The following is a 26425-nucleotide window of genomic DNA, read 5'->3' as shown; positions in this document are numbered from 1 at the left end:
TCGAATACTGCAACATGTTCATTGAAGGCTATCATAGGCTTGAAATCCATCTGGATTGGTAAGAGGTAAATGTAACATATCTAATAATTATTGTTCTCTGGCCTCACAGTTATAACTGTTGGATGGGGTAAGAAACATTTTAAGTATCCCTCAAAAACTCAATCTATTAGGGGTATATTTCTGGAGATCGTAATCCAGAAACAAGTGAAAAAAACAACTCTCCTAATATGCAGATGGAATTTTAGGTATGTTCTAAAATTCCCATGATTGTACCATAATGGATTTAAATTTTGTTTTCTTTTTAATGCTTATTTATTTTGAGAGGGAGACACAGAATCCAAAACAGCCTCCAGGCTCTGAGCTGTCAGCACAGAGCCCAACATGGGATGGGGCTTGAACCCACAAACTGCGAGATCATGATCTGAGCTGAAGTCAGATGCTTAACCAACTGAGCTACCCGGGGCCCCTGGATTTTTTTTTTTTTTTTTTTTTTTTTTTTTTTTTAAAAGCACTTGAATGGAATGGAGAGGATTTTCCAGTGTTTATGGAAACACTGGTGTAAAAAAGTGCATATGAAGAGTTAACATGGTTTCTGAAATGTGAAGAGTAGAAAACCATTTCCAAGTAAATTATTTTATAATTTTATTTATTTATTGTTAAGTAGGCTCCATGCCCCCATCATGGGGCTTGAACTCACAACGCTGAGATCAAGACTGTCATGCTCTATTGACTGAGCCAGGCAGGCACCCCTGTAAATTATCTTATAATTTTAAATGTCTTTATAAACTAAGTCAAATGACTACTTGAAGTATGTATTAAGCATATCTAATTCCTAAGAATTTATATTAATAGGGCCAAAGATCTTTTAAAATTGAGATAAAATTCATACAACCTAAAATTAATCATTTTAAAGTGAACAATTTAATGGTACATTGACAACATTGTGCAACCAACACCTGTATACTTCTAAAACCTTTTCATCTCCCCAAAAGGAAACCCCAAATTCATTAAGAAGTCTCTCATTCCCACCCCCCTCCCATCCCCTGCAACCACTAATGTGCTTTCTCTCCCTACAGATTTACCTATCAGTGGACTCATACAAGTATATGTGACCTTTTTTGTCTAACTTTTACTAAGCATAATGTTTGAGGTTCATCCATGTTGTAGTGTGTATCCCATACTTCATTCCTTTACTCAATACTCCATTGAGTAGAAGATATACTGCACTTTATTTATCCTTTCAGTAGTTGATGGACATTTGGATTCTGTTTTTTTTCAGATGACTAAATATTTTTTTCTTTTTTTTTTTTTAATATGAAATTTATTGTCAAATTGGTTTCCATACAACACCCAGTGCTTATCCTGACTGGTGCCCTCCTCAATGCCCATCACCCACTTTCCCCTTTGGATTCTTTCCGCCTGTTGGCTATTATGAATGGTGCTGCTGTGAACATTAAAGTTTTTGTTTGAATACCTATTTTCAGTCCTTTTGGATATATACTGAGGAGTGAAATTGCCAGGTCATATGGTTTAGAACTGTGTTTTAATTTTTTGAGGTATTGCCCAACTGTTTTTTCATAGCAGGTGTACCATTTTACATCGTCACCAGCAATGTATGAGAGTTCTAGTTTTTCTACATTCTAATACTAGTCAAAAGCTTTTTTGAGTGTCTAGGGAATGGTCTGCTTGCTAAAATAAATACCCCACTTGGGTACATAATGGTATTTTTAGTTCTATCTGTTCTCTCCCAAGTTTTGTAGCTCTGTCCTCTCTTTATTTTTTTTTTTAATTTTTTTTTTAACATTTATTTATTTTTGAGACAGAGAGACAGAGCATGAACGGGGGAGGGGCAGAGAGAGAGGCAGACACAGAATCGGAAGCAGGCTCCAGGTTCTGAGCCATCAGCCCAGAGCCTGACGCAGGGCTCGAACTCATGGACCGCGAGATCGTGACCTGAGCCGAAGTTGGACACCCAACCGACCGTGCCACCCAGGCGCCCCTCTGTCCTCTCTTTAAGTGTGTGTCCTTCTTTAGATGGTATTTCAATTTCTTCTGAGACACCATGTATTCCCCTACGTGTATTTGGGCTAGGCATGCATCCCTTGTAATTGCACCGTTGTAATTACTGTGTGCTTGTTATGCACTGAATAGAGGAGGCCATAGCTCATTTACTGTAGAATTGTCTGTATTAGTGTGGTGTCTGGCATACAGTAGCTTTTAATTAAAATGTATGATTATGGAAAAAATACTTTAGAACTAGGAAGAGATCTGAGGAAATCTTTAAAAGTTTTTTTCTATTGGAACTGGAAGAAAACTTCAGAGAACTGTTGGCATTATCTGTGGCATGTAAAGAAACTTGATACAATACAAATAGAAAGCTGCAGTAATAGAATATATACAGAAACAGTTGATCCTGGAGCAGTTAGGAGTTAGGAGCAGAATTGCCCCTGTGGACATCAGCAATGTGGAAGATTAACTTGAAGATTTTAAATTTAGAGAAAATCCCAGAATTAAAAGAACAGGAGGTGTGACAGAATAGGTTACAAATCTAAGAGTTATAGAAACCAAAATAATTGGAATGGAAACTCTTTTTAGACAATGGAAGAAAATTTAACTGCTATGAAAGAAGAAACAAGATTTAAAGCGTTCAGCATTTGAGACAGGCCTGGGGAAGCTTTAGTACCATGAATTAAAAAAAAAAAAAAAATCTATAAGCATCCATAGCATACCCTTTCCCTGACCACAGTGAAGCAATATCTATAGGGTTTGGGGATGGAAGGTTTTTTCCATTTTTTAGAATATATGAGCTACATACAAATTGTATACTCTAAACTCTGAGCCTAAAACCTGTTATACTTTCCTTGTTACCTTTGTAGTGATGACAAATTTATAGCTTAACAGAAAGTAAAGAAAAGCAGTTTCACATATAACTTAAATAGCAGGCTATAAAATACTCAATTGATGTTAAGTTGCCAAATAATAGATGCTCAATAGGTATTAGAAAATAAATCCTGGTCAGTTATTTTAATGTTTCAGACTCCCTGAATTTGTTAATATTAAATGATTTTGAGAAAGCTTGTAACTCTCCATGCTGAGTGTTAATTCATTCACTCTGTTGAACTTGGAATTTTTGGCATTTAGGTTCACAGGGAAATATTCCAGTGATTCACATGTAAAAAATTGATTCTGGCCTTGTAACTTGTAGCCCTCTGTGCTGATCATGCTTTAAATGATTGCTCCAACTAGGAAAATGAGCACTAACCACATAATGTCTAATTTCCTAGCAGATATGTTGATATAAGGTAGAAAAAGACATGAATATGTGCAGCAGTAACGGGGTTGGGCTGAATCACTGGGTTCCCACTTAAAAATACATTTTGGGAAGTTGTTGAGAAGTTGTGTCATAGAATGAAATTTCTTTACAGTTTTAATAGTAAGGAAACTGACCAGATGTTTCAGTTACTTACACCAGGAAACCAAGCCTGTGGTGTCTGCCTAGGGACATTCACATCATCCTTTGAAGATTTTTAGGTTAGGTCAGCTCTAAGTTTTATAATCTTGGACCCTCAAAGTAAGCCTCATTTCTAGTACTTCGAAAAGAGTGTTTGGATAAAGTCTACGACCCCCCCCCCCGCCCCCCCCCGCTTCCCCTAACACACATAACATACATACCTATAATGAGTTATGATTTTGGTAGCATTCACTTGTTCTGTGCCAGCTGAATGACATTTATGCAGAAAAGGACATGACCTTGGAGAATCTGCAAGATTTGAGACTTAAAAACTTCCCAATATTCCCCTGTAGTTTGATCAGAATCGAGGTGTAGAATTTCATCTAATTATTGGACTGTTTTTTAAGAGTGAGTCAAATTTAAGGTTTTAAAATTTTCCAGTCAGTAGTTGGCTACAAGTGGGAAAAATTCTTTTTGAGTTTCCTGATAATTTACCAAAACTAATAGTCTTACAGTCCAACTGTGGTTCCTTCTTGAATATAGTACTTAATTTTGGAGTGAGTGACCAGAGTCAAATTCTCCTAAGAGACTGTGATTGCCTGAAAGGCTAACATGGAGTGGAAACAAAGGGTCAGCAAGAGTTAAAAGCATTTTTACTTCTTGCTTGAAATGTGTGGAGTACACAAAACAATGGCCAGTATCCTGTTGATGGAAGAACTAAAGGAATGCTGCATTCTCAGCATTTGTCTTCATTTCCTGTAGAAGACAAACTGCAGTTTTTATTTGACATTCTGCTAGTTTCATGGCTAGTTTCAAGGGCTCAGTGAAGTGACTGGTGTCAGCATTTTTTTTTTCCACTGTGATTGATATTAGTGAAGGTAGAGGATGTTTAGGGGTTTTTAAAGGAAATTATGCTGAGTGGAATACTTGGGATAGGAAGTTAACCAAATCTTCAGGCACTTAACTTCAAAGTAACTACATTGGAAAAAAATAACAGCATTGAGTGATATCCAGGTATCAGCAGGTCTTTCTCAAATTGTTGACTTCTTAACTCTCTAGTGGTAACACTTACTACTAGTAAGTCTTTATCAAGATACAGAATTCATTTACAGAAAAGGTAACTGAAATAGGACAATACATAGAGTACCTACAAAATAGACTCATCTGAAATATACTAGCTTGTACGTACTTCCTTTCCGTTGTAACTCTTCAGATGAAACCAGGAGGAAGGATCTGGAAAGTGTAAAGCTAAGCACTAATTATGAGACATGTTTTTAGTAATGCTGTCATAAACACAAGTTTTAATGTATTTTGATTTTCAGCTGATACAGCTGGTAAATGAGTTCTCTTCTGAGTTTACCAGTCATTAGGAAGCAAACTCCCTGAGTATGCTTATAAAGAAGGCTGTTTGCAGTGAATGTTCCTATTGATCAAATGTAACAACTGTCGGTTGAAATTAGTAGGCTCAAAGCAAGATGAATATTCCTTTAATTATATGATGTTTGTAGGCACAAACAATTGTGATTGGTTGCTGTGTGATGGAGACTGTGCTAACAGAGTCTTCCTCTTTAGTCCAAGAATTGGGCATTGAAGAATAGCATGGGGGTGCCTGGGTGGCTCAGTTGGTTAAGCATTTGACTCTTGATTTTGGCTCAGGTCACGGTCTTGCAGTTCGTGGGATTGAGCCCCACGTCAGGCTCTCTGCTCAGGCTCTCTGTCAGTGCAGAGCCTGCTTGGGATTCTCTCCCCCTCTGCCTCTCCTTGCTTGCTCCCGTGTGCACTCTCTCCTTCTCTCTTTCTCTCAAAAATAAACGTAAGAAAAGAAAGTGCATGGTTTTACCTGGTTGTATTGTCTTCTAGCATTTTCTGCCTTTTATAATAAATGCATATTATTGGATTGCGTACAGCCATAGTCCATTCAGTCCTTTTAACACTATTTTCACAGTTTAATCACTAATGTATTCTAATAAGGTACTAACCATCACTGGGTTCCTGATTCCTGCCATATATATAAAGGGTTTTCTAAGCTGTGTTTAGTAATGTGTTTTGAGTAAAGCAAATTGGCCTACCATAGGTTTGACTATGTAATGTTAGTAGGATGACATCAGAGCCATTCTGTTTTGAAAAAGTATATATCATGATGTCACAGTCCCAGAGTAGGTACTGTAAAATAAATCCATGAAATAGGGAGTGCTTATGTGGCCTTGCACTGTTTTAAGTGCTTGATGTGTGCTAAATCACTTTAACCCTCCACGTAGCACCTAGGCATGCTTTGCTCAAGCATGAATGAACACTTTCTCTTTTCTGTTGCCATGTTTACAGTCAAATCAAGTATAGTTCCAGAATCAAGACAGGAAAAACAAAGCTTTTAAGTCATTAAAAACTGATGAGTCTTCAACATAGATTTCTGAATCTAATACTGCTGAAGTTCAAAAAAAAATTTTTTTTTTTTAGGGGTGCCTGGGTGGCTCAGTTGGTTAAGCGTCCCAACTCTTGCTCTTGGTTCAGGTCATGATCTCAAGGTTCTTGAGATCGAGCCCTGTGTTGGGCTTTGTGCTGATTGCAGGGAGCCTGCCTGGGAGTCTGGCTCTCCCTCACTCTCTGTGCCTGCCCATATTGTCTCTTTCTCAAAATAAATAAAAATAAAAAAATTTTTTATCATATCTCTGATTTTAATACAATCTTTTCCACACTTATTTTTTAAATTAGAGATTCATCATACAGTTGTGTATCTTTCTCCAAAAGCTTTATGATATTGATGAATATCTTAGAAATTGAGGCAGTGGCAGTTTAGCAAGCATAGAGACAGGCCCCTCTTTTCTCCTGTTTTTTGAAGAAATTACATCTTATTATATCTGCACATTCTTAATCCGTTGTAACCCTGGGCCTTTGCTGTTTGAAAGTGTAGTGATTTCTTGAGGGGAAAGAGCACCTAGATTGAGGAGTTCTTCCCTTGGGTTCTCACTTCTGCTAGTGTTGAACTTTGCAGATTTTTTTCTCTCAAGCCTCCTGCAAGCTATCTGGACTTTAAAACTTGAAGGTTCTACTTTTTCCTCCATCTCTTTGTCTTGTTTGAAATTCTTGTATAACTTTACCAATTGTCCTTCCTATTTTGCCAGAGTTTAATTTTAAGTTATCCTTTTTCTCCTTGTTGGACTCTCAGGAAAAACGTCTGAAAACATTGCCCTTCATTAGACTGTGCAACGATGGAAATGTATATTTTGTGCCTTCCAATAGTAGTCACATGTAGCTGTTGAGTACTCGAAATGTGCGTAGTGTGACTGGAGAGCTGAATATTAAATTCTATATACTTAAAATTGAATAGCTGCACGTGACCAGTCGTTTCGGTCTTGGACAGTGCGACAAATCTTCGTTCTGATTGGACAACTCCTTTAGAGTATAACTAACTTGAATTACATCATTCTTTGGTTTGATTTTCATCTTTACCTTTTGAAAGTTGTATTGTTCCTTCCTGCCCTACAGGTAAATTGCCTAATAAAAATCTGATCCTTATACATTTAATTTTCAATTTCTGTAACCTTGTAAGAGAATAGAAATTAATCCCTTTTTAAAAACTTGAAAAAAATAGGAAGCTTTCATTTAAGAACTGGGGAGAGCCATATACCCAGTCATCTAGATTTTTAATATTTTGCTATATGTGTTTCTTTTGTTTTAAACATTTTAAAGAGATTCAAGCCATCATGACCTTTCCTAAATACTTCAGTATACGTCTTTAGAAAATAAGAAAAAAAATTTTTAATTTATTTTGAGAGAAAGTGCAAGGGAGAGAGAGAATCCCGAGCAGGTTTTGTGCTGTCGGTGCAGAGCCTGACACAGGGCTGTATTCCTCAAACCTTGAGATCATGACCTGAGTGAAAATCATGAGTTGCACACTCAACAAATTGAGCCATCCAGGCGCCCGTATTTATTTTTCTTAAGTTCATTTTTTTGAGAGAAAGAGAGAGGGGCAGGGGGAGAACACTAGTGGGAGGTGGTAGGCAGAGAAGGAAAGAGAGAATCCCAAGCAGGCTCTATGTTGTCAGCCCAGAGCCAGACTGGAACTCTGTATTTTAAAACATAGATATTTCTGAAAAAGTATACATGTTTTGTTAATGTTCCTCAATTTTGATTCCTCAAAAATGGGTCCTTGTGATTAGTCCATGTTATGTACTTTCAGCAAGAATACCACAGAAGTAATGTCTTCTTTGTACTTCATCATATCAGGAAACATACTGTTGATTTGACCCATTGCTGGTGGTATTAACTTTGATTGTTTGATGAAGGTTGTGTCTGACAGGTTTCTTCACTCTGAATCTCTTTTCCCCAAGTGTCTTAGGAAATACCGTGAAACTATGTAAATATGTCATTCCTCAAAATTTCATCTATTAATTTTAGTATCCATTGATGATTCTTCTCTGAATCAATTATTGTGATACTTGCAAAAGAGTGACTGTTTAAAAATTCTATTGATTGGTCTTTCACCACTTTTTGAGAATTTTTTTTTTTTAACTTTTATTTATTATTGAGAGACAGAGACAGAGCATGAGCATGGGAGGGACAGAGAGAGGAAGAGACACCGAATCTGAAGCAGGCTCCAGGCTCTGAGCTGTTAGACAGAGCCCAGTGTGGGGCTCAAACTCACAAACTGCGAGATCATCGCCTGAGCTGAAGCCAGATGCTTAACGGACTGAGCCACCTAGGTGCCCTGGTCTTTCACCATTTTTAAGTTTGCTTTCTTTATAAGGAACAGTTTTTCTTTTTTCTTTTTTTTTTTTTTTTAAATTTTTTTTTAATGTTTATTTATTATTGAGAGACAGAGAGAGACAGAACATGAGCAGGGGAGGGGCCGAGAGACCAAAAGACACAGAATCTGAAGCAGGCTCCAGGCTCTGAGCTGTCAGCACAGAGCCCAACGCGGGGCTTGAACACACAAACCGCGAGATCATGACCTGAGCCGAAGTCGGACACTTAACCAACTGAGCCACACAGGTGCCCCTATAAGGAACAGTTTTTCATTTTTTGTTAATTATTATTTTTTTATTTATACTAGTGTGGACTCCTGATTTCATGAACCTTTTTTAATTTATAATTGTCCTGAAAAGTAATTAATAGTATACATATTATAAAAGAAATGCTGTCTTTCTGTAAGATCATTCTTGCCTCTATAACATTAGTTAGACATATTGAAGAGCAAAGATGGAAGAGGCTTTCACTCTTTAAGAAAGTTCTTTTATTTGAAGAACTTAAATTTAGTTGGATGAATTGACTTGGAATTATGTGGCATGGGATGATTAGGAAACATTGGGAAACTCTGGTTTTGGAAAGGTGTAGTATAGAGGTGGGTGTGTGTTTTTTAACCAGGTGGCCTAAGCTTTTCTGCACATTGAAGAGTGAAATTCTATGCTTGCTTTACATTTTAACTTCTGGTTGTTTTTTTGTTTTTTTTTTTTTTAGTATTGAGCTCTTTAAGCTAAAGAGAATTTTTGATGGTACTGACCTTATGCCATCTGTTTGCATTAGCTTTCTCAACTTGCTCCCTCAGCAAAGGTGGTAGAGCATATTTGCCAAGTTTGTTAGAAAGCTTTAGCAGTGTTCCATGGTGCACCTAAAAAAGGAATTAAAATAAAATAGGGTTACTTACTTTGAAAATGTTACAGGGTTCCATGTTACATGGTATTGAAGATTTTGGTTTCTACCTAAGTTTAGGCAAATTAAAGAACAGAATTGAAAGTTTGTTGAGTGTAATTTCCTATTCTTTAAAAAGGAAAAAAATGGCATTTCACAGTGTCTGAGTAAGTTTAGCACCCAGAGACCTCTAATCTATTATCAGTAGTCAAAAGATATTCACACCCAGAGTTGCATCCAACCTGTAGGACAGCTGAATTAAGTAGATAAATGTAAATACAAGAAAAGCTAATCTTGAGCCTAAGTACTCTTGAGTTGTGTGTTCTTAAAAGTATCTATTGAGCCTTTACTGTGTGTCAGACATTGTTCTAAGTGCTCTACATTAAACACAATTCTGGGAGGTACTGTTATCTCAGAAGTTCCAGAGGAGGAAACAGGTACACAGATAACTGATTAGCCCATGATCATCGAAGTGACAAAACTGGCACTAAAACCCAGACGTTTTGTCCTTATGAAGAATCTACAGAACGAACTAATTTTGAATGGCACTTGTACTTTATAATCAATGTTATATATTTTTATAGTAATTGTCTAGTTGAGTGAAGAACCTTCTGTGTTCTCTAGATAATAGGGGGTCTGAAATACTATCTGTATGCCTCACTACAAAAACTAGAAATGTAGTGTCCCCACCCCCCCCCCCCCCACCGCCCCCAGGCATGTTAATCCAAATTGGGGTGAGAGGGAGAGGAGAAGGAAGAAGAAACATTTTTGTATCATTTCTAAAATGTAACTCCAGGACTCTCCAGAGTTTTGGTTTGGCCGATTAACAATAAATTGACTTAACTTTTTGGAAACTAATCTAGGCTTAAGTGTCAGGCCCTACAATATGCATTTATGGACCAGTGCCCAAAATGTAGTGTGGAAACCAAACGAATTGCAACATTTGAGTTGGTTTTCAGAGAAGTTGATTTTGTATGGTTTTGTGCATGTGCAATTAGTCTTTTGTTTTTCTTTGTTTAAAGGAAGGATGGAAATCTATACTTTCATATACATAGGTTGTCTCTAAGATGGAAAAGCATCTCTAATTGCTGGGGGGAGAGAGGTATTACTGGAAGCATAGGTGGGTCACTTCTCAGTATACCCTTTTGTACTGTTTGAATACTTTGCCATATGCATATAACTATTAAAAAAAATAAGTAACCCCTTTTCTTGGACCTAAGTTTATTGATTCCATATTTTTAATTAAAAAAAAATTTTAAGTTTATTTAGAGTGAGTAAGAGTGGAGGAGGGGGAGAGAGAGAATCCCAAGCAGGTTCTGCACTGTCAGCATGGAGCCCGACAGGGGGCTCCATCTCACCAACCTGAGCGGAAATCAAGAGTCAGACCCTTAACCGATTGAGCTACTGCCCCAACTCCATGTTCTTTTTAATTTATAATAAAAAGTATAAGTTTTTTGAAGTTAAAAAAATTCTTACTAGAAATTTCCAAGCATATGTCAAAACAGAATATCCCCATGTTCAATAGTAGCAACATTTTGTCAATTGAGAATATAAAAAAATGTAGCCAGAATTTGGATATTATTATGTATTCTCTGAAAATTGCTGCAAGTTTGGAGACTCATATGCCCTCTGAGTTTATTAGTGGTTTGTTGCACAGTTTCTGTGGTAGATTGCTCATATACCATGAGACCTTTATAATTGACTAAGAATTTTGTATGGCTTGTGGTGTTTTGAAAATAAAACCTTTTTTGAGGGGTGTGGAGCCTGCTTGGGATTCTCTTTCTCTCCCTCTCCCCCACTTGCTTGCATGTGCTCTTTCTCTCTCTCTCTCTAAAAAAAAAAAATAAAAACTTTTTAAAAAACATTGTTGCTTTTTTTTTTTTTTTAAGTTTATTTATTTTTGAGAGAGAGAGAGACTGGGCACACAAGTGGAGGGGAGGGGCTGAGAGAAAGGAGACACAGAAAATCCCAAGCAGGCTCTGCACTGCCAGCACAGAGTCCCATACGGGGCTCAAACTCAAGAACCGCGAGATCATGGCCTGAGCCAAAACCAAGGATTGGATGCTTAGAAGAACTGAGCCACCCAGGTGCACCCCCATTGTTGCATTTTAAAAGTTTAATCTATATAGGTATTAGTAGACATAGTTGTCTAGTATAACCCTTTTATTTTTTTATTTACTTATATATATATTTTTAATTTACATCCAAGTTAGCATGTAGTGCAATACTGATTTCAGTAGAACCCAGTGATTCACTGTTAATGATGGTGACTTGCCCTATTACTGTGTGTTTTGGGATCTTTCCCTTTTGAATATGTCATGGGAAAATATGGGAAGAATTGGTGAGTATTCTGAGCACTCTCACTGGAAAAGGATCACTAGTAAGGAAAAAAATCTTACTGATCTTATTTGAAGAAGTAGAGTCAAATGTAACTTTCTCTGAACTGATAGGAATATGTCACTTGAAGTTCTGTCACTTAACAACTGGGAGAGACTTTGTAGGAAGGAGCAGTTTCCTATGTAGTTGTATAAATGGGCATTGATTATGTATGCTTTTTAAAATGTTTAAACGTGGAATTGGTGAGAGCTTGACACTTGCCTTTTGTTTAACTTTGTTTTTTAAATAAAGCATGTCTTTCATATGGAGTATTTTGAATAGCACTAGGACATTCTTGGTAGAAAAGATAAAAAATATATATGCATAGCTTGCTTGGTAGAATGTGTAAATGAAGAATGAGAAAAAATATATATAAGGATTACATAGATTGCAAGGAGTGCAAGAACCCCATCCATTTGTAAGCAAATCTGCTTTTTCTTCAAATAAAACAACCCTGAGGTTGGAGGTCAGTGCTTACTGTTGACAACATGCTTTTTTGACTACATTTATTTGGGGACCTAGCTGGGAAGTAAGAAACACAGATTTCTCGACTTTCTTTTTTTCTTCCTCTACTGTCTTTCCTAATAGTTTTCTTTTCTTATAGTTGTCTTGCACCTACCTCTGAAGAGTAATTTGAGATTCAGTTAGTTACTATTTGACCCACACTGTTAGTTTTTACTCTTTCTCAACATTCGAGGACTTAAGCTGTGACAATTGAAGCTCAAAATTGTCTTATGTGAATGCTTGCTGTAGTGACTTAGAAACCTAGAATTCTTCTTTTACAGAATAGTTTAGAAGATAACATGTTGCTCTTACACATATAGTTCTAGGTAGTCTGTAAGCCATTAGAAGTTTTTCTCCACAATTACTAGAAAGGTTACAATGGAGGGGCGCCTGGGTAGCTCAGTTGGTTAAGTGTCCAACTTTGTGGATACTTCTACAATGAAGATTAATTTATTTACTATTACATATGAGCCAGTATGCTTTGATGTCAAATATTCACTATTAACAGGTTAAAATTCCCCTACAGGGCCACCTGGGTGGCTCAGTCAGTTAAGCATTTGACTCTTGATTTCAGCTCAGGTCGTGATCTCATGGCTCATAAGATGGACCCCCACATGACAGTGTGGAGCCTGCTTGGGATTTTCTTTCTCCCTCTCTCTCTGCCCCTACTCTGCTCTCTCTTTCCCTCCCTCCCTCCCTCCCTCCCTCCCTCCCTCCCTCCCTCTCTCTCTCTCTCTCTCTCTCTCTCTCTCTCTCTCTCTCTCAAAAATAAATAAATAAAAAGAAAATTACATGAGTCTGAGGACCCATCCACTCAGAAAAATAGATGTATATATCTTTGAAACTAGATGGACAACTTGTTTTGTATAAGGCCTTTTGAAGCCCACCCACAATCCCTTCGTATGTGGTTGGGGTCCTCATTTATCTTCCTTCATTAGTTCTGGACCTAAAAGTTACTACAAAAGTTAAAGTCATGAAGAAATGAAAGTTAATAATTCCTAAGATTTTATTTTAACCAAATTTGTTACAAATTATTTATCAGCTTGTATACTTGCCTTGCATTGCAGCATATACTTGAATTTGTAAAGGTAGTTAATCTTCTACTTTATTATCATGTTTGTATTAATAGTTAGACTATTGCTTGACTCCTTGCCCTGGTATTCAGTAACTAAGTTATTGTAACTACACTTTGTAACTGGTTGTGCTTGCAGTCAGTTGAAGTGAAAATAAAATGTAGTCTCTTAATCTTATGTTTTATTTTATTCAGAAGCTGGCCTAGTTATTATTAAGTGTGATTAGCAGAATTTGACAAAAGAATTTAGATAAAATACAGTTAACTTGGCTCAGGCCAGTCCATAAGAGAGTAGTGACAATGGTGGTCTCTGGGGAGGAAAATTGGATATCTGGGTGGTCACGGGCAGAAGGAAGACGTGTGTGTGTGTGTGTGTGCGGGCTTTTTAATTTTGCTTTGGATTTTGTTCCATGTGAATTTATTATCCGTTGGAAAAAAGGAAAAAAATAGTCTGGCCAAGGCTAATGAAACCTTCAGTAACTTTGTAGCGGTACTTAATCTGTTAGACTACATTTAGGCACCAGAATATTAATGACCCACTCTGGTAGAGACCTCCTTCTAGCAAGTGCCTTTTTCTCACACACTTACGTGGTTTTCAAAAACCTACCATCTTTAGATTCTCTATATTTATTTAGCAAATACTTTAATATCTTCTTAATATACAAGGCAAATCTGATTCCATTATTTTCCTTGTAAAAACCCTTAAGTAGCTTCCTTTGCCTTTGGAGACATTCAGGATTCTTACTGGGATACATTCAGCTCATCAGTTTTATTTTTTTTAATTTTTTTTTGGTAACGTTTTATTTATTTTTTGAGACAGGGAGAGACAGAGCATGAACAGGGGAGGGCCAGAGAGAGGGAGACACAGAATCTGAAACAGGCTCCAGGCTCTGAGCTGTCAGCACAGAGCCCGACGCGGGGCGCGAACTCACGGAGTGCGAGATCATGACCTGAGCCAAAGTCGGCCGCTTAACCCACTGAGCCACCCAGGCGCCCCTCAGCATATCAGTTTTAATTCTTTGCTCCGCAAGCCTTTCATAGTCATATATCTGGATCTTAGTATTTGTTCTTCTGTTGAGCATTCTCTTTTCTACCTTCCTTGGACACATTCCCTTAGCTGTGGGCCGCCTTTAACCAGGTCCCTCTTACATATCTTTGTTTTGGCGCTTTTGGCAAAGCATTGCCAATTGTTTACGTGTCTGCTTTTGTTAGTTCCTTTTGTTAGTCCCTTTACATAAGAACTCTGAAGTTTTAAATCTCTTTTTATGCTGAAGTTAATTTTCAGATTCCTAAAGTCCAGTACTTGTGAGCAAATGACTGCTAAATATTGAAGGGGGTAAGTAAGGGAGGACAGACCTTAAACCAAGAAAGGTCAATGACCTCAAATCCCCTGAACCACAAAAGGTAGCTGTTTCCTTTACCTTTTTATGTATTTGTTCTGCCTCTTAGTTATAACCACAAAGTTAACATATCTCTAGTTATAACTACAAGGTTATAATAAAATAGTTGAATGCTGTATTAGTTGGAAGAACTGAAGGTCCATCATTTGGCTATCAATAGCCTCATTTGAATGAATAACAGAGTTGTTACTGTTGACCTTGAAGCATTAATGGTTAAATGAGGTAATGACAATACGTGAATATCAAGTCTTTCTGATTCACTTTGTAACATGACTTATTATGTTTTTGGTTTTTTTCCCCAGCTCCAGAATCTGGGTATAAACCCAGCAAATATTGGCTTCAGTACCCTAACTATGGAGTCAGACAAATTCATCTGCATTAGAGAGAAAGTAGGAGAGCAGGCCCAGGTGGTAATCATTGATATGAATGACCCAAGTAATCCAATTCGAAGACCAATTTCAGCAGACAGCGCCATCATGAATCCAGCTAGCAAAGTAATTGCGTTGAAAGGTATAAAAGATTGTGGGGTGGTTTTCTTTCCTTTTTTTCCTTCCCTATGTATAATTTATTCAAATACAATAAAAGGATCTACCTTTTTTTGTATATTAATTTTGGTTAAATCTGCAAACTTGAAGCTGTTACTAAATTTGATTTTAACTACTTTCATGACTTGGTATGTTTCTGTGAAATGTCTTTCTATTCAGCATAGATCTATTTGGAAAAATTTTAAGTTTTAGATTTAATGAATTTAAATTTTGTACCTGCAGTGTGATAAGACTGTGCTAAGTACATAAGTCCATCTATAGAAGACAAATTAGTGATTCATATCCTGAAATAAAATATGCTTTAATATTAGCACTTAAACATTGCAAGATTTTGTTACGAAGATAAACTTAACATTTATGTTGTGCCTTTTTTATACTTCAGGTGTGTGTTTCATTTAGATTGTCAAGTTCTAAAAATGTCTTGAATTGGGTGCCTGGCTGGCTCAGTCAGTAGAACATGTCAACTGTTGATCTCAGGGTCATAAATGCAAGCCTCACATTGAGTGTGAAGCCTACTTTTTAAGAAAAATGTTTTACATTTACACTGATTATTAGAAGTGTATGTATATGTAGATGGGTGTTAAAGCTTTGGAATCAAGCATATTAGAGTTTATTCAAAGTAACTTTTTAGTGTCACACAGTACAGAACTGTACAACCTATCAGTCCAAGCAGTTCAAAGAACCTCATACTGTCTGGGAGACTATCTTAATTTTTTTCCTTTGAACTATAGAATGAGAATGTAATTGATCCCCCCTTTTTTTTAATTTAAAAAATGCTTATTATTTTATTTTAATAATTATTTGAGAGAGAACATGAGAGGGCAGGGATGGGCAGAAAGCAAGGGAGAAAGAGAATCCCAAGCAGGCTCTGCACTGACAGCAAATTCGTGAGTTTGAGCCCCGTGTTGGGCTCAAACTCATGAACTGGGAGATTGTGACCTGAGCTGAGATCCAGAGTCAGACGCTTAACTGACTGAACCACGTAGGTGCCCCAAATGTGTGTTTATTTTTGAGAGAGAGAGAGAAAGAGAAAGAAAGAAAGAGAAAGTGGGGCAGAGAGAGAGGGAAACAGAGGATCCAAAGCAGGCTCCTCGCTGTCAGCATAGAGCTTGATGTGGGTCTCGAGCTCACGAACTGTGAGATCATGACCTGAGCTGAAGTTGGATGCTAACAGACTGAGCCACCCAGGCGTCCCAGCCCTTTCAAACAGTAGTTTATGAGAAGGCTAAGTGACAAGCTGGCTGACTCTAAAGTCATTTAACTGTCTATACTTTGCTTTATTGTTTTTCTTCTTGGTAGTAGGAGAAGGCTTTAGGTTCCTAGTAATTTCTTGATAAATTTGTTAGGTGAGTTGTTAAAGGTGCTGAAGTGTTTAAACAGATTTTCTTCACATTATTTAAACTTTGTATTTAGTAGTAATACTGGTTAGGGATTAAATGCAGGGTTGGGGGCAAGCATATTCAAATAACTACGTCACCATTAACATATCCAAGATAGGAGTTGTTGATCTCATCTTAAGGAAAGGTCTCAGCTTTCACTTAGGACCGCATGTTTTATAGCAGCAAGCTATAAAACAATTGCTTCTGTTAAACAGTACACATATTATACTTTAAGGTATTAAGCTCCCTTCAGCCTCCTTAAAGAATTTAGATTCAACTGCTTAGCACCTCTCACACCTCTCTATTAAAAGGCCATCATTTTAATTTTCTCACAGTTCTTTTCTATTTTTAATGTTATTGTTATCTTATCACATTTCTTAATGCTTTCTTATGTGTGCAGATGGTGAGTTAATCTTAAATTAGATTGTATTAGTTATTGTCCTGTTATATAAAAAGAATAAATTGGAAAGATTTTCAGAGCATTGTAATAGCATTATAGATTTGTGCCTATATGTCTACACTACAGAGTTAAGCTGTTAACCCTCACCCTCTTCTCCCAAATCACCCTACATATATTTACTCCAACCCCTCTTGTGTTAAAAAAACAAAACAAAACAATAAAAGTCTGATTAGGGATTGGGAAAGGTAGCAGAGAAAAATAAGTCATTCCCCAATACTGCTTCCCTCTGAAGGGAAATCCTTGGCTTCTTTTTATAAACAGGACTATAACTAACAATTGTTCAAGTCTGGTTGTGGTTTACATATTGTGTGGGATGGGAATAGCATTCTTTGTTTTATGAAAGAAGTTTTTACATATGTGGTAAGAAGGGTCATGGTACAAAGCTATATGTTTTGTGTCCCATCCCATCACCCCTCCCTTGCTACTACCTTATAATTTTTGTTCTTCAAGAGCCAGATTCTCTGTGGCTCAGGAATGGAGTTTTCCTTAGTCTCTAAGGGCTAATCTGGGTTAGAGAGCCTAGTGATAGCTGTGGGCTTTGACCTCTATTAATTTAGACCTAATCACTTTTTCAGACTGATAGGTTTCAAATTAGAATTATAAGCCCTTGCATCTGACTCAATGAACTCTTAACACTCAAGGCAAATGTCATCCTTTTACCATTGTATTAAATGGATAAAGCTTGAATTTTGTTCTTATCTCCAGTATATTAACAGCATCTGAAACTGCCCTCCTTTGTTTCTTCCTTCTTTTTCTCCGGCACCTCCACCTTTCCCTGTGTATCTTAAACCAGTTTTAGCATGCACTTCTTTTATGTACTAGTAGTGTAAGACTGAGTTGAGGTTGATCCTCCTTCAAAAAGCAGTTTCCACAAGATTTTATTGGATGGGGGATGACTGCCTCTTAAAAAGTAGACATTTTCCCCCATGTGTTTGTATCAGATTTGCTTTGTTCTGTGTACCTGCAACTAACTTAATTTATGCATAAAGTAAACCTTCTTAATTAAAGCCTGAAGGCTACAATCTTGTTTTCCATGATTATTAAGTGAGCTATTCTTTAGACTCATTTTCAGTTGGGATTTAGAAATGTATAGCAGTCATCTATCTATTTAAAATGTCTGTTAGAGATAATAAAGTTTTTGCTTCAGCTGTAGATATAGATTGTGGATTTAGTCTTAGCTATCTCTACAAAGGTTGCTGCTCTAGCAGTGTCACTTGTGTAGTTGGTTATTAGTCTCCTAACAGAACCATTTTGTTTGAAAGTTACAAATCGCTAGTCTAGCTATATAATAATTTATCCTGCACTTTGTTTTCTTAATGACTCACAATTCTTAATTTTGTTTTTAGCTGGGAAAACTCTTCAGATATTTAACATTGAAATGAAAAGTAAAATGAAGGCCCATACCATGACTGATGATGTCACTTTCTGGAAATGGATCTCTTTGAATACGGTTGCTCTTGTTACGGATAATGCAGTTTATCATTGGAGTATGGAAGGAGAGTCTCAGCCAGTGAAAATGTTTGATCGCCATTCTAGCCTTGCAGGGTGCCAGATTATCAATTATCGTACAGATGCAAAGCAAAAGTGGTTACTTCTGACTGGCATATCTGCACAGGTAACATTTTTCTAGATGTTTGATAAAAGGTATAGAGAATGAATGTGCTCAGAATGCAGTTTATTTTGAAATTAGGTTGTCTATGCTTGGTCCTGGTGAATGAGACTTATTTGGAAAGACTTCATTTTTTAAGAAATAAAGGTTGCTAGCTTAATGGCTTTATGCTGACAATACGTTTTCAGAGTACTCTTACCAGGTGATTTTAGGTTTAGGTTTTACTTGCAGTTTGAGTGGATATTGAGTTCCTGTGTGAATGATTTGGAACTTATTATGGCTATTTATTGCAGAATGAGTTTTCTAATATATATTCTTTTAAGATAGTGTAAAGAGATGGTTGTATATGAAGCACATTTTAAGTATTCATATTGTTTTAATAAGGTAATGTTGGAGCCAAATTTTAAATGAAGAGGTATCAAATCTACATTGAGAGACTACATTATCAAGAATTATAAATCCTGCCAAAAGTGATATAAAACACTCTAATTATTTTACCTCTTGATGAATCTGGGCGTTATTGATTCATTGGGTCTCCAAACTTTATTCTCTTTGATCTTTTGTAGCAAAATCGTGTGGTGGGAGCTATGCAGTTATATTCTGTAGATAGGAAAGTATCTCAGCCCATTGAAGGACACGCGGCTAGTTTTGCGCAGTTTAAGATGGAAGGAAATGCAGAAGAATCAACGTTATTTTGTTTTGCAGTACGGGGTCAAGCTGGAGGGAAGGTAAGTTTTGGCTTTGGAAGTTGTTAGTGAGCACTGATCTTTGTCTCTCTACTAATTAGTCCTCTAATTTCAAAATAGTCTTACCCTTCATTGTTAATTTTTAATTTTTTTTCTTTAATGGACTGTGCATGAATTTTTAAAAAATTTTTAAAAATGTTTTATTTGGGGGGGGGGGGAACGAGTGGGGGAGGGGCAGAGAGAAAGGGGGACGAATGATCCCAAGAGGGGGTCTGCACTGACAGCAGAGAGCCTGATGCAGGGTTCACATTCACAAACCATGAGATCTAGACCTGAGCTGAACTCGGAGGCTTAACCTACTGAGACAACCAGCTGCCCCAAAGTTGTTCTGATGTTGTTGTTGTTGTTTTTTAAGTTTACTTACTTTGAGAGAGACCAAGAGAGTGTGAGCAGGGGAAGGGCAGAGAAAGAAGGAGAATCTCAAGCAGGCTCCACGCCGTCAGCACAGAACCCATTCAGGGCTCGAACTCACATACTGTGAGATTATGACCTGAGCTGAAATCAGGAGTCGGATGCTTAATCTGCTGTGCCACCCAAGCACCCCGTTAATTTGTTTGTAATATTCAGATTTATGGTGACTTAGTTTGTTTAAATTCTGCTTCTAGTGATACATATCTAAAATGAATTAGTGTTTTCTTGTGATACTTGTCTAAAATGAGTAATGTTGTTTAACAACTTTTTTATATCAGCTCTTTAAGGGGCGCCTGGGTGGCTCAGTCAGTTAAGCATCCAACTTTAGCTCAGGTCATGATCTCACGGTCCGTGAGTTTGAGCCCCGCATCAGGCTCTGTGCTGACAGCTCAGGGCCTGGAGCCTGTTTCAGATTCTGTGTCTCCCTCTCTCTCTGCCCCTCCCCTGCTCATGCTCTGTCTCTCTGTCTCAAAAATAAATAAAAACATTAAAAAAAAAATTTATATTGGCTCTTTAACACTATTTTTATTGCCTTTACCAAAGGCCTTTGTTTTTAAACTTTACTGCGTGTAAGAGTGATTAGGGTTGCTGCAATGTACATTTGTTTGCCTTACATCTGGAGAGTCTGGTCCAGGGGTACCTGTGTGGCTTAGTTGGTTAAGCGTCTGACTGTTGACTTAGGTCATGATCTCATGGTTCAGTTTGTGAGATCCAGCCCTATGTCAGGCTCTGTAATGATAGTGTGGAGCCTGCTTAGGATTCTCTCTTTCTCCCTCTCTCTCTCTGCCCCTGCCCTGCTTACACTCTCCCACTTAAGCTCTCAAAATAAATTTTTAAGGGGCACCTGGGTGGCTCAGTCGGTTGAGCGGCCGACTTCGGCTCAGGTCACGATCTCGCGGTCTGTGAGTTCAAGCCCCGCGTCGGGCTCTGTGCTGACAGCTCGGAGCCTGGAGCCTGTTTCCGGTTCTGTGTCTCCCTCTCTCTGACCCTCCCCCGTTCATGCTCTGTCTCTCTCTGTCTCAAAAATAAATAAACATTAAAAAAAATTAAAAAAAAAATAAATTTTTAAGAAATTAAAAACATAATCTCATTCAGTAAGTGGAGCTCATAATCTGCAGTTTAAATGCCATAGGTGTCTAGATGGGTATGGACTACAATTTGAGTATTATCGTCCTAAGTCAGCTTCTCAACCCTGGCTGTACGTTGGAATCACCTAGACAAATTGAAGTACTTTATATATTGGGATTCTTAGTTACAGACAACAGAAAGAAGGCCTGGTTGGTTAGAGTATAAAAAGTTTAGTGAGAAGATAATGGATTATTTACATTTAGTTAGGAAGGTTTAAACCCAAGCTTGGAAAAAATGAGGAGTAAAGGAGAATGGGCAGTAGTCATGGTCCCAGCCTAAAGCCCTGCCATAGAACTTTGGGGACTCAGCTACTGCTATGACTGTACTTCTGGATGCCACAGTTAGTACTGCTGGCTGTAGAAACTCATAAGATTGAGATTGCTTGAAATCTGTAGTCTCTTAGCAGAGAGGGAACATATGCGCAGAGAGTTAAAATTCTGCCTAAAATTTCAGGGTAAGAATCCCTGAAGTGAGGAATGATCCAACCATCCTTTCAATATGACAAGGATAGAAAACATTGGTATTTATGTCTCAATTGGTACACTTTAACAAAAAGACACATAAGTTTTAGAAATCAGATCTTATCCTTAAGACATAAGGCTGAGACATTTTTTTGAAAAGTCCAAAAACTGTCATTTTTCTAGTATCTGAAAACCTGTGCCTGAGCCTATAGTCTGCCATGGCTTTTGGAAGGCAGCTATATTCTGTACTATAGTCTGCCATGGCTTTTGAAGGAAGACCCAGTTCTTTTCAGTATAGGTAGTTATCCTAATTAAGGATGAGACCCTACAAGTTTCATATGGTATATATCTTGGAAACCATATTGTTTTCTTGTTTGAGTCCATTCTTGACATGACTAAGCTAAATATATAATACTTTTTTACTGAGATTATTTACTTTCTTTTGCCTGGCTGATGTACAGCATCAGATATTTTAAACCAAAATATTCTCATCCATGAGGTGTATGTGATTAGAGAGACAGTTTAGGTGTATACTTTCCATCTGTGTTAGAGTAGATGTATAGGCAGAGAAGGATTTAACAATTTGAGTTAGAGTTCTATTTGGAAATGCTAAATTATCATTGAAAACCATGAGAAGGTGCCTTTGTTGGTAATATATTACCAGTCTGTGTCCTTAATACAAGGTAGATTGAGGTATGATCCCTCTATTCATTTAACTTTTTAAAGTTTTTATCTTGAAATAATACAAGGACAGCACAGAGAGATGCCTATGTTCTTTACCTAGTTTTTGGTTACATCTTACAGAGTTATATAGTACAGTAGAAAAACTAGAAACAGATGTTAGTACAATTGTGTTATTCTGTGTCATTTAATAGGAGTAGATTCATGATACATACTATCTTCCCTCCTGCAACCCCTTTTTAGTCACACCCACTTGCTCCCTTCTCTCCCCACATCTGTAACTCCTGACAAGTACTAATTTACTCTCTGTTTGTATAATATGTCACTTCAAGAATGCTATATAAGTAGAACTGTATAGCTTGTGACCTTTTGAGATTAGCACTTCTTTTTTTTTCACTTGGCATAATGTCCATGAGACTTTTTTTTTTTTTTTTTTTTTTTTTTTACTGAGGAGTATTCCATGCTATGGTTGTACCATAGTTTAATATTCACCTATTTTGGGACATTTGGGTTGTTTCCAGTCTGGGGCTACAAATAAAGCTGCTGTGATCAACTGGTAAATGATCTAGATTTATATCAATTTTATTTTCTTGTGAACAGTTACATATCATTGAAGTTGGCACACCACCTACAGGGAATCAGCCCTTTCCAAAGAAGGCAGTGGATGTTTTCTTTCCTCCAGAAGCACAAAATGACTTTCCTGTTGCAATGCAGGTATTTTAAGTAAAACAAATGGACTTTTAAAATCTCTCCTCATTACAAAACTAACCCCAAACTGCTACTTACAGTCAATATTAATAGTGCTTAGAGGAGTATCCTTTATTTAATAGTAAAGTTTATTAGTAAAACTTTGTGAAGAAATATTCTTAACATTCACATAATACGTAAACTGGGTTATCGTAAGTTCAAAATTGTGTTTTCTCTTTTATACATTTTATTCATACTCTTTTTTACAGTAAGAGCTTGGGATATTAACGTGCTATAAAAAGGAGAAACCATACATACGTTAACTTTAAAAATTTTTCATATACGCCTCTTGTCAAAGTTCTAGAATTTACCATATCTGAAATGGAATTAAGTTTTTTCTTTGTAGATTCATGATTTTACTGAAGTGTTGATTTTCTTTATACAGATCAGTGAAAAGCATGATGTAGTGTTCTTGATTACTAAGTATGGTTATATCCACCTCTATGATCTTGAGACTGGTACCTGTATCTACATGAATAGAATCAGTGGAGAAACAATCTTTGTTACTGCACCTCATGAAGCCACAGCTGGAATAATTGGAGTAAACAGAAAGGGACAAGTAAGGAAACCTTGAAACTTAAATTAAGCAATAAAGTAACACTGCTGTTAGCTTTTCTTTTTCCTAAAAAGCAAATGTGATTTGGATGTCAGAAAATAATATATACATAAAAATACAGAAGCACGTGATAAAAAGTCTCTCTTTGATCCTGTCTTAGAGAAAGAAACTGACATATAGCCACTTAGGATTGTGTTTATCTGTCTTTATTGTCAAAAGAAATGACTCTCCATACAAAGAAATTATTTGGGTCACATTTTACAGACACCATACTTTCTTTTCAATAGGGTTTTTTTTTTTTGTTCCTGTGATTGCTAAAACAGATAATCAACTATTGGGAAAAGAATTCTCTCTACATCTCTTTTCCTAACTCTAATTATTATTAAATATTTAATGTTGGAAGGTGATATGTTATGGTAGCTATTGTGGGGTACCTGGAAAGTTATCCAATTACATAGGGAAAATATTAGTTCTGAAATTGTCACATTGAACAGACCTCTTCACAGCACCTGACAAGTGATCGTTTTTCTCTTTTCTTAGTATTTTAATGTTCCACCAGGAAGTATCTTATTTTCTAAAAAATGGTTAAAATTTCAAAAGCAATACTGTTATTGGTCTTGCCTTTTGCTAGTTTTCCTTCCGGTTAGTATTTTTCCCAGATAGAAGTGGATAGGGTAATGTATGTATGTAAAGAGGCAAATATTATAGAGAAAGGGAGTCTTTCTCTACCTATCATTCCCTATCTCCTTCCCACACCTGGTTAGGTGCTCCTGCTTTATGCCCCTAGAATTTAGGTAGCTCTCCTCATAGCACATATCACAGTGAGTTAATTACCAATTACTTGTTAAACTGCTTCAGTTGCTATTCTTCATTAGGAAAGGGACTTTTCTTTGTTTAATTGTATTTCTACACCAGTCACTGTCTGGGCACTAAAACAACTTTAAAAATTCAGTAGCTTTCATTTTATTCAGTTGTATGGATCTCTCTTGGAAAAATCAAGAATGCATTGGCCTTTTGGTGAACTAGGTTAGTGATAATTTAATAATCATGAAGTTGTTAAGCCAAAGATCTTTTTATTTCTGCCACTGTGCTGATGGTTTTAAGATAATGCTTAAACTAAAGTATCTGGAAGAGTTTCACCTTGTATATTTGCTGTTCATAACTCTGATTTTAAGAATTTATTGATCACCTTCCCCAACAGATTTTGTGTGCCAGTTGCTCTGAGTAGGGAGATGAGTGTTTATAGTAAGCTTAGGACATTTCCTCCACTCTTTGATCAAAGCCAACTACAGTTGGACATATTCCCTAAGAATGAAGTCATGGTTTCTATTTGTTTGAAAATGAAAAGCTATCAAGAGAAGATTTTTGCCAATATCTAGCTTAAATTCTGAACTTGGTAGAACTGAGTGGGTACTTTAGAAGGTAGAGAGGAACCTTCTCTGTCCCTTGTAGATCTTAAGTACTGGTTGCTAGAAATCTGCTAGAATAGTCTAAAAATAGGATGAAGATGAAACTAATGGATTTGGTGTCTGGGGAAGATAAAGGTGTAGCAATTAGTAGGAAGCTTCAGGCAGTGTAGTTGGAACGAGATTTGTTCATCTTTACTTTTCCTAGGAGCTAAGCATGAAAAGAGTCAGGTCCAGAATGCAAACTGTTAAGAAAGTAATTCCTTCCTTTAATGTCTTAATTTGTAGTAGAATGACATGGGGCAGATACAAGATAGCCATAGCTTTGGGGGTGGGGCGGGGGGATCTGACCTATAGAAGTGAAAGCATTTTGGAAGTTAAAATTTCTTCATTTTTCTCAAAAGGAAACAGAACAGGCAAGGTACACTGTTACTGTCTGTTTGGTTACTGAGTTCTCAGATTGTATTTTTATTCTTAGTCCTAGGACAGAAATTTCACATTTTCATTTATTTAACAAATATTAAGCATTTATTTTGGGCAAAACACTGTCTGGTACTAATAATGCAGCTAAGGAAAGATACATCCCTGTCCTTATGTGGAATAGTGACTAAGAAATAGATGAGAAATTGTAGTATTAGAAGTGCTGTTGGGATAATGTAAGTAGTTTATAAGCTGAGGTATATAACCATCTTTGATGTTGGGGAGAGGAATGGATATGAACATAGTGAAGGAAAGGTTCCCTTTTACATGTCAATTGATAGTAGTTTAGATTCTAGGCAAATAGGGCAGGATTCTGTGGCAGTGACATTTTAAGAGGACTAGGATGAGTAACTGTTCCCCAAATAGAAGCAATGGAAAGTGCTCTTTACTGATGCTACATTTATTAAGCAACTGGTGTATACCTTGCATTACATTAGGTGCTTAAGGATTCAGTGATCTCTCCCCTCATTGTTATATAATTTGGCCTCTAGGAATATAAATGTAATTAAAGAAAATTACTGAAAATCCTTGTTTAAAAAAAAAAATCCTGAAGTTAAGAAGAATATACCTTAAACTTCTTCCAGCTGAGCCCTAGATTTCATTTAGATTTCATAGCTTTTTCAGAGTCCTGTAGGTTGTCGAGACTGTGTCTCTCAAGAATTGATAAACAAAATGGAGAGCTGTCTTTCAGAGCTCAACTAAATGGGAGCCTTTGGTATTAACCATGTTAAGAATGAATGGATGGTAGCAAAGCCATTTGTTTGGACAATATGAAGATAGTATGAAATAGGGAGTTATTTGTCTTACAGAATGGCCATATTGTAGGAATCCGCAACTGTTTAGCAACTCTTCAGCCTTCTCTGTCCTGGCTTTTTTTTTTTTTTTTCCTTTAAAATTAAAAAAAATATTTATGGCAATAAGAAAACAACTGTCACAATTTCATTACCTTATGACTCAGTAGTAAACAGCTCTAAACAGATTTGGTATCTTTGATAGCCAAATGAATACATTGCAGCTATTCATTAATCTTTAAATTTCAGGTTCTGTCAGTATGCGTGGAAGAAGAAAACATAATTCCTTATATCACCAATGTCCTACAAAATCCTGATTTGGCTCTGAGAATGGCTGTACGTAATAACTTAGCTGGTGCTGAAGAACTCTTTGCCCGGAAATTTAATGCTCTTTTTGCCCAGGGAAATTACTCAGAGGCAGCAAAGGTAGCTGCTAATGCACCAAAGGTAAATAGCTATGAAGTTGCCATGATTGGATTAATGTTAATAAGTTCTGTTTCTAATACTGTTAGGAGTGGAACCAGTTCTCCACAGAGAAAACTGATCCTTTTTAGCTTGCATTTCCTTTAGTCATATATGAGTTACATGTCAGTGCCT

At 36.8% G+C, this 26425-nt stretch overlaps 1 protein-coding gene and 1 long non-coding RNA gene across 5 annotated transcripts in view; one reads left to right on the top strand and one right to left on the bottom strand.

Annotated features, from left to right (window-relative positions):
• Positions 1 to 26425, bottom strand: part of LOC132688568 (uncharacterized) — a 71652-nt gene that overhangs the window by 12393 nt on the left and 32834 nt on the right. Inside the window, exons 2-3 of one of the 3 annotated variants that reach the window (XR_009614582.3) lie at positions 8949 to 9056; positions 4086 to 4207 (exon numbers count right to left, since the gene is read on the bottom strand). This is a non-coding gene — a long non-coding RNA (uncharacterized LOC132688568). Of the gene's footprint in view, positions 1 to 4085; positions 4208 to 8878; positions 9057 to 26425 lie in introns of those variants that run through there. The other 2 variants (XR_009614583.2, XR_009614581.3) reach the window with 2 other exon arrangements.
• The window catches only part of CLTC (clathrin heavy chain), a 65886-nt gene that overhangs the window by 9565 nt on the left and 29896 nt on the right, over positions 1 to 26425 (top strand). For both annotated transcript variants that reach the window (XM_060647736.3, XM_060647737.3), the window contains exons 2-7: positions 14731 to 14938; positions 18159 to 18427; positions 18988 to 19149; positions 22449 to 22562; positions 22981 to 23154; positions 26078 to 26275. In XM_060647736.3, the coding sequence (XP_060503719.1) occupies positions 14731 to 14938; positions 18159 to 18427; positions 18988 to 19149; positions 22449 to 22562; positions 22981 to 23154; positions 26078 to 26275 (1125 nt within the window). The remainder of the gene's footprint in view (positions 1 to 14730; positions 14939 to 18158; positions 18428 to 18987; positions 19150 to 22448; positions 22563 to 22980; positions 23155 to 26077; positions 26276 to 26425) is intronic.

The sequence above is a fragment of the Panthera onca genome, chromosome E1 (genome assembly GCF_046562875.1).
Source record: "Panthera onca isolate mPanOnc1 chromosome E1, mPanOnc1 haplotype 2, whole genome shotgun sequence".
Lineage (NCBI taxonomy): Eukaryota > Metazoa > Chordata > Mammalia > Carnivora > Felidae > Panthera > Panthera onca.
The sequence above is the reverse complement of the archived record's forward strand: the minus strand, read 5'-3'. Positions and strand labels throughout refer to the sequence as shown.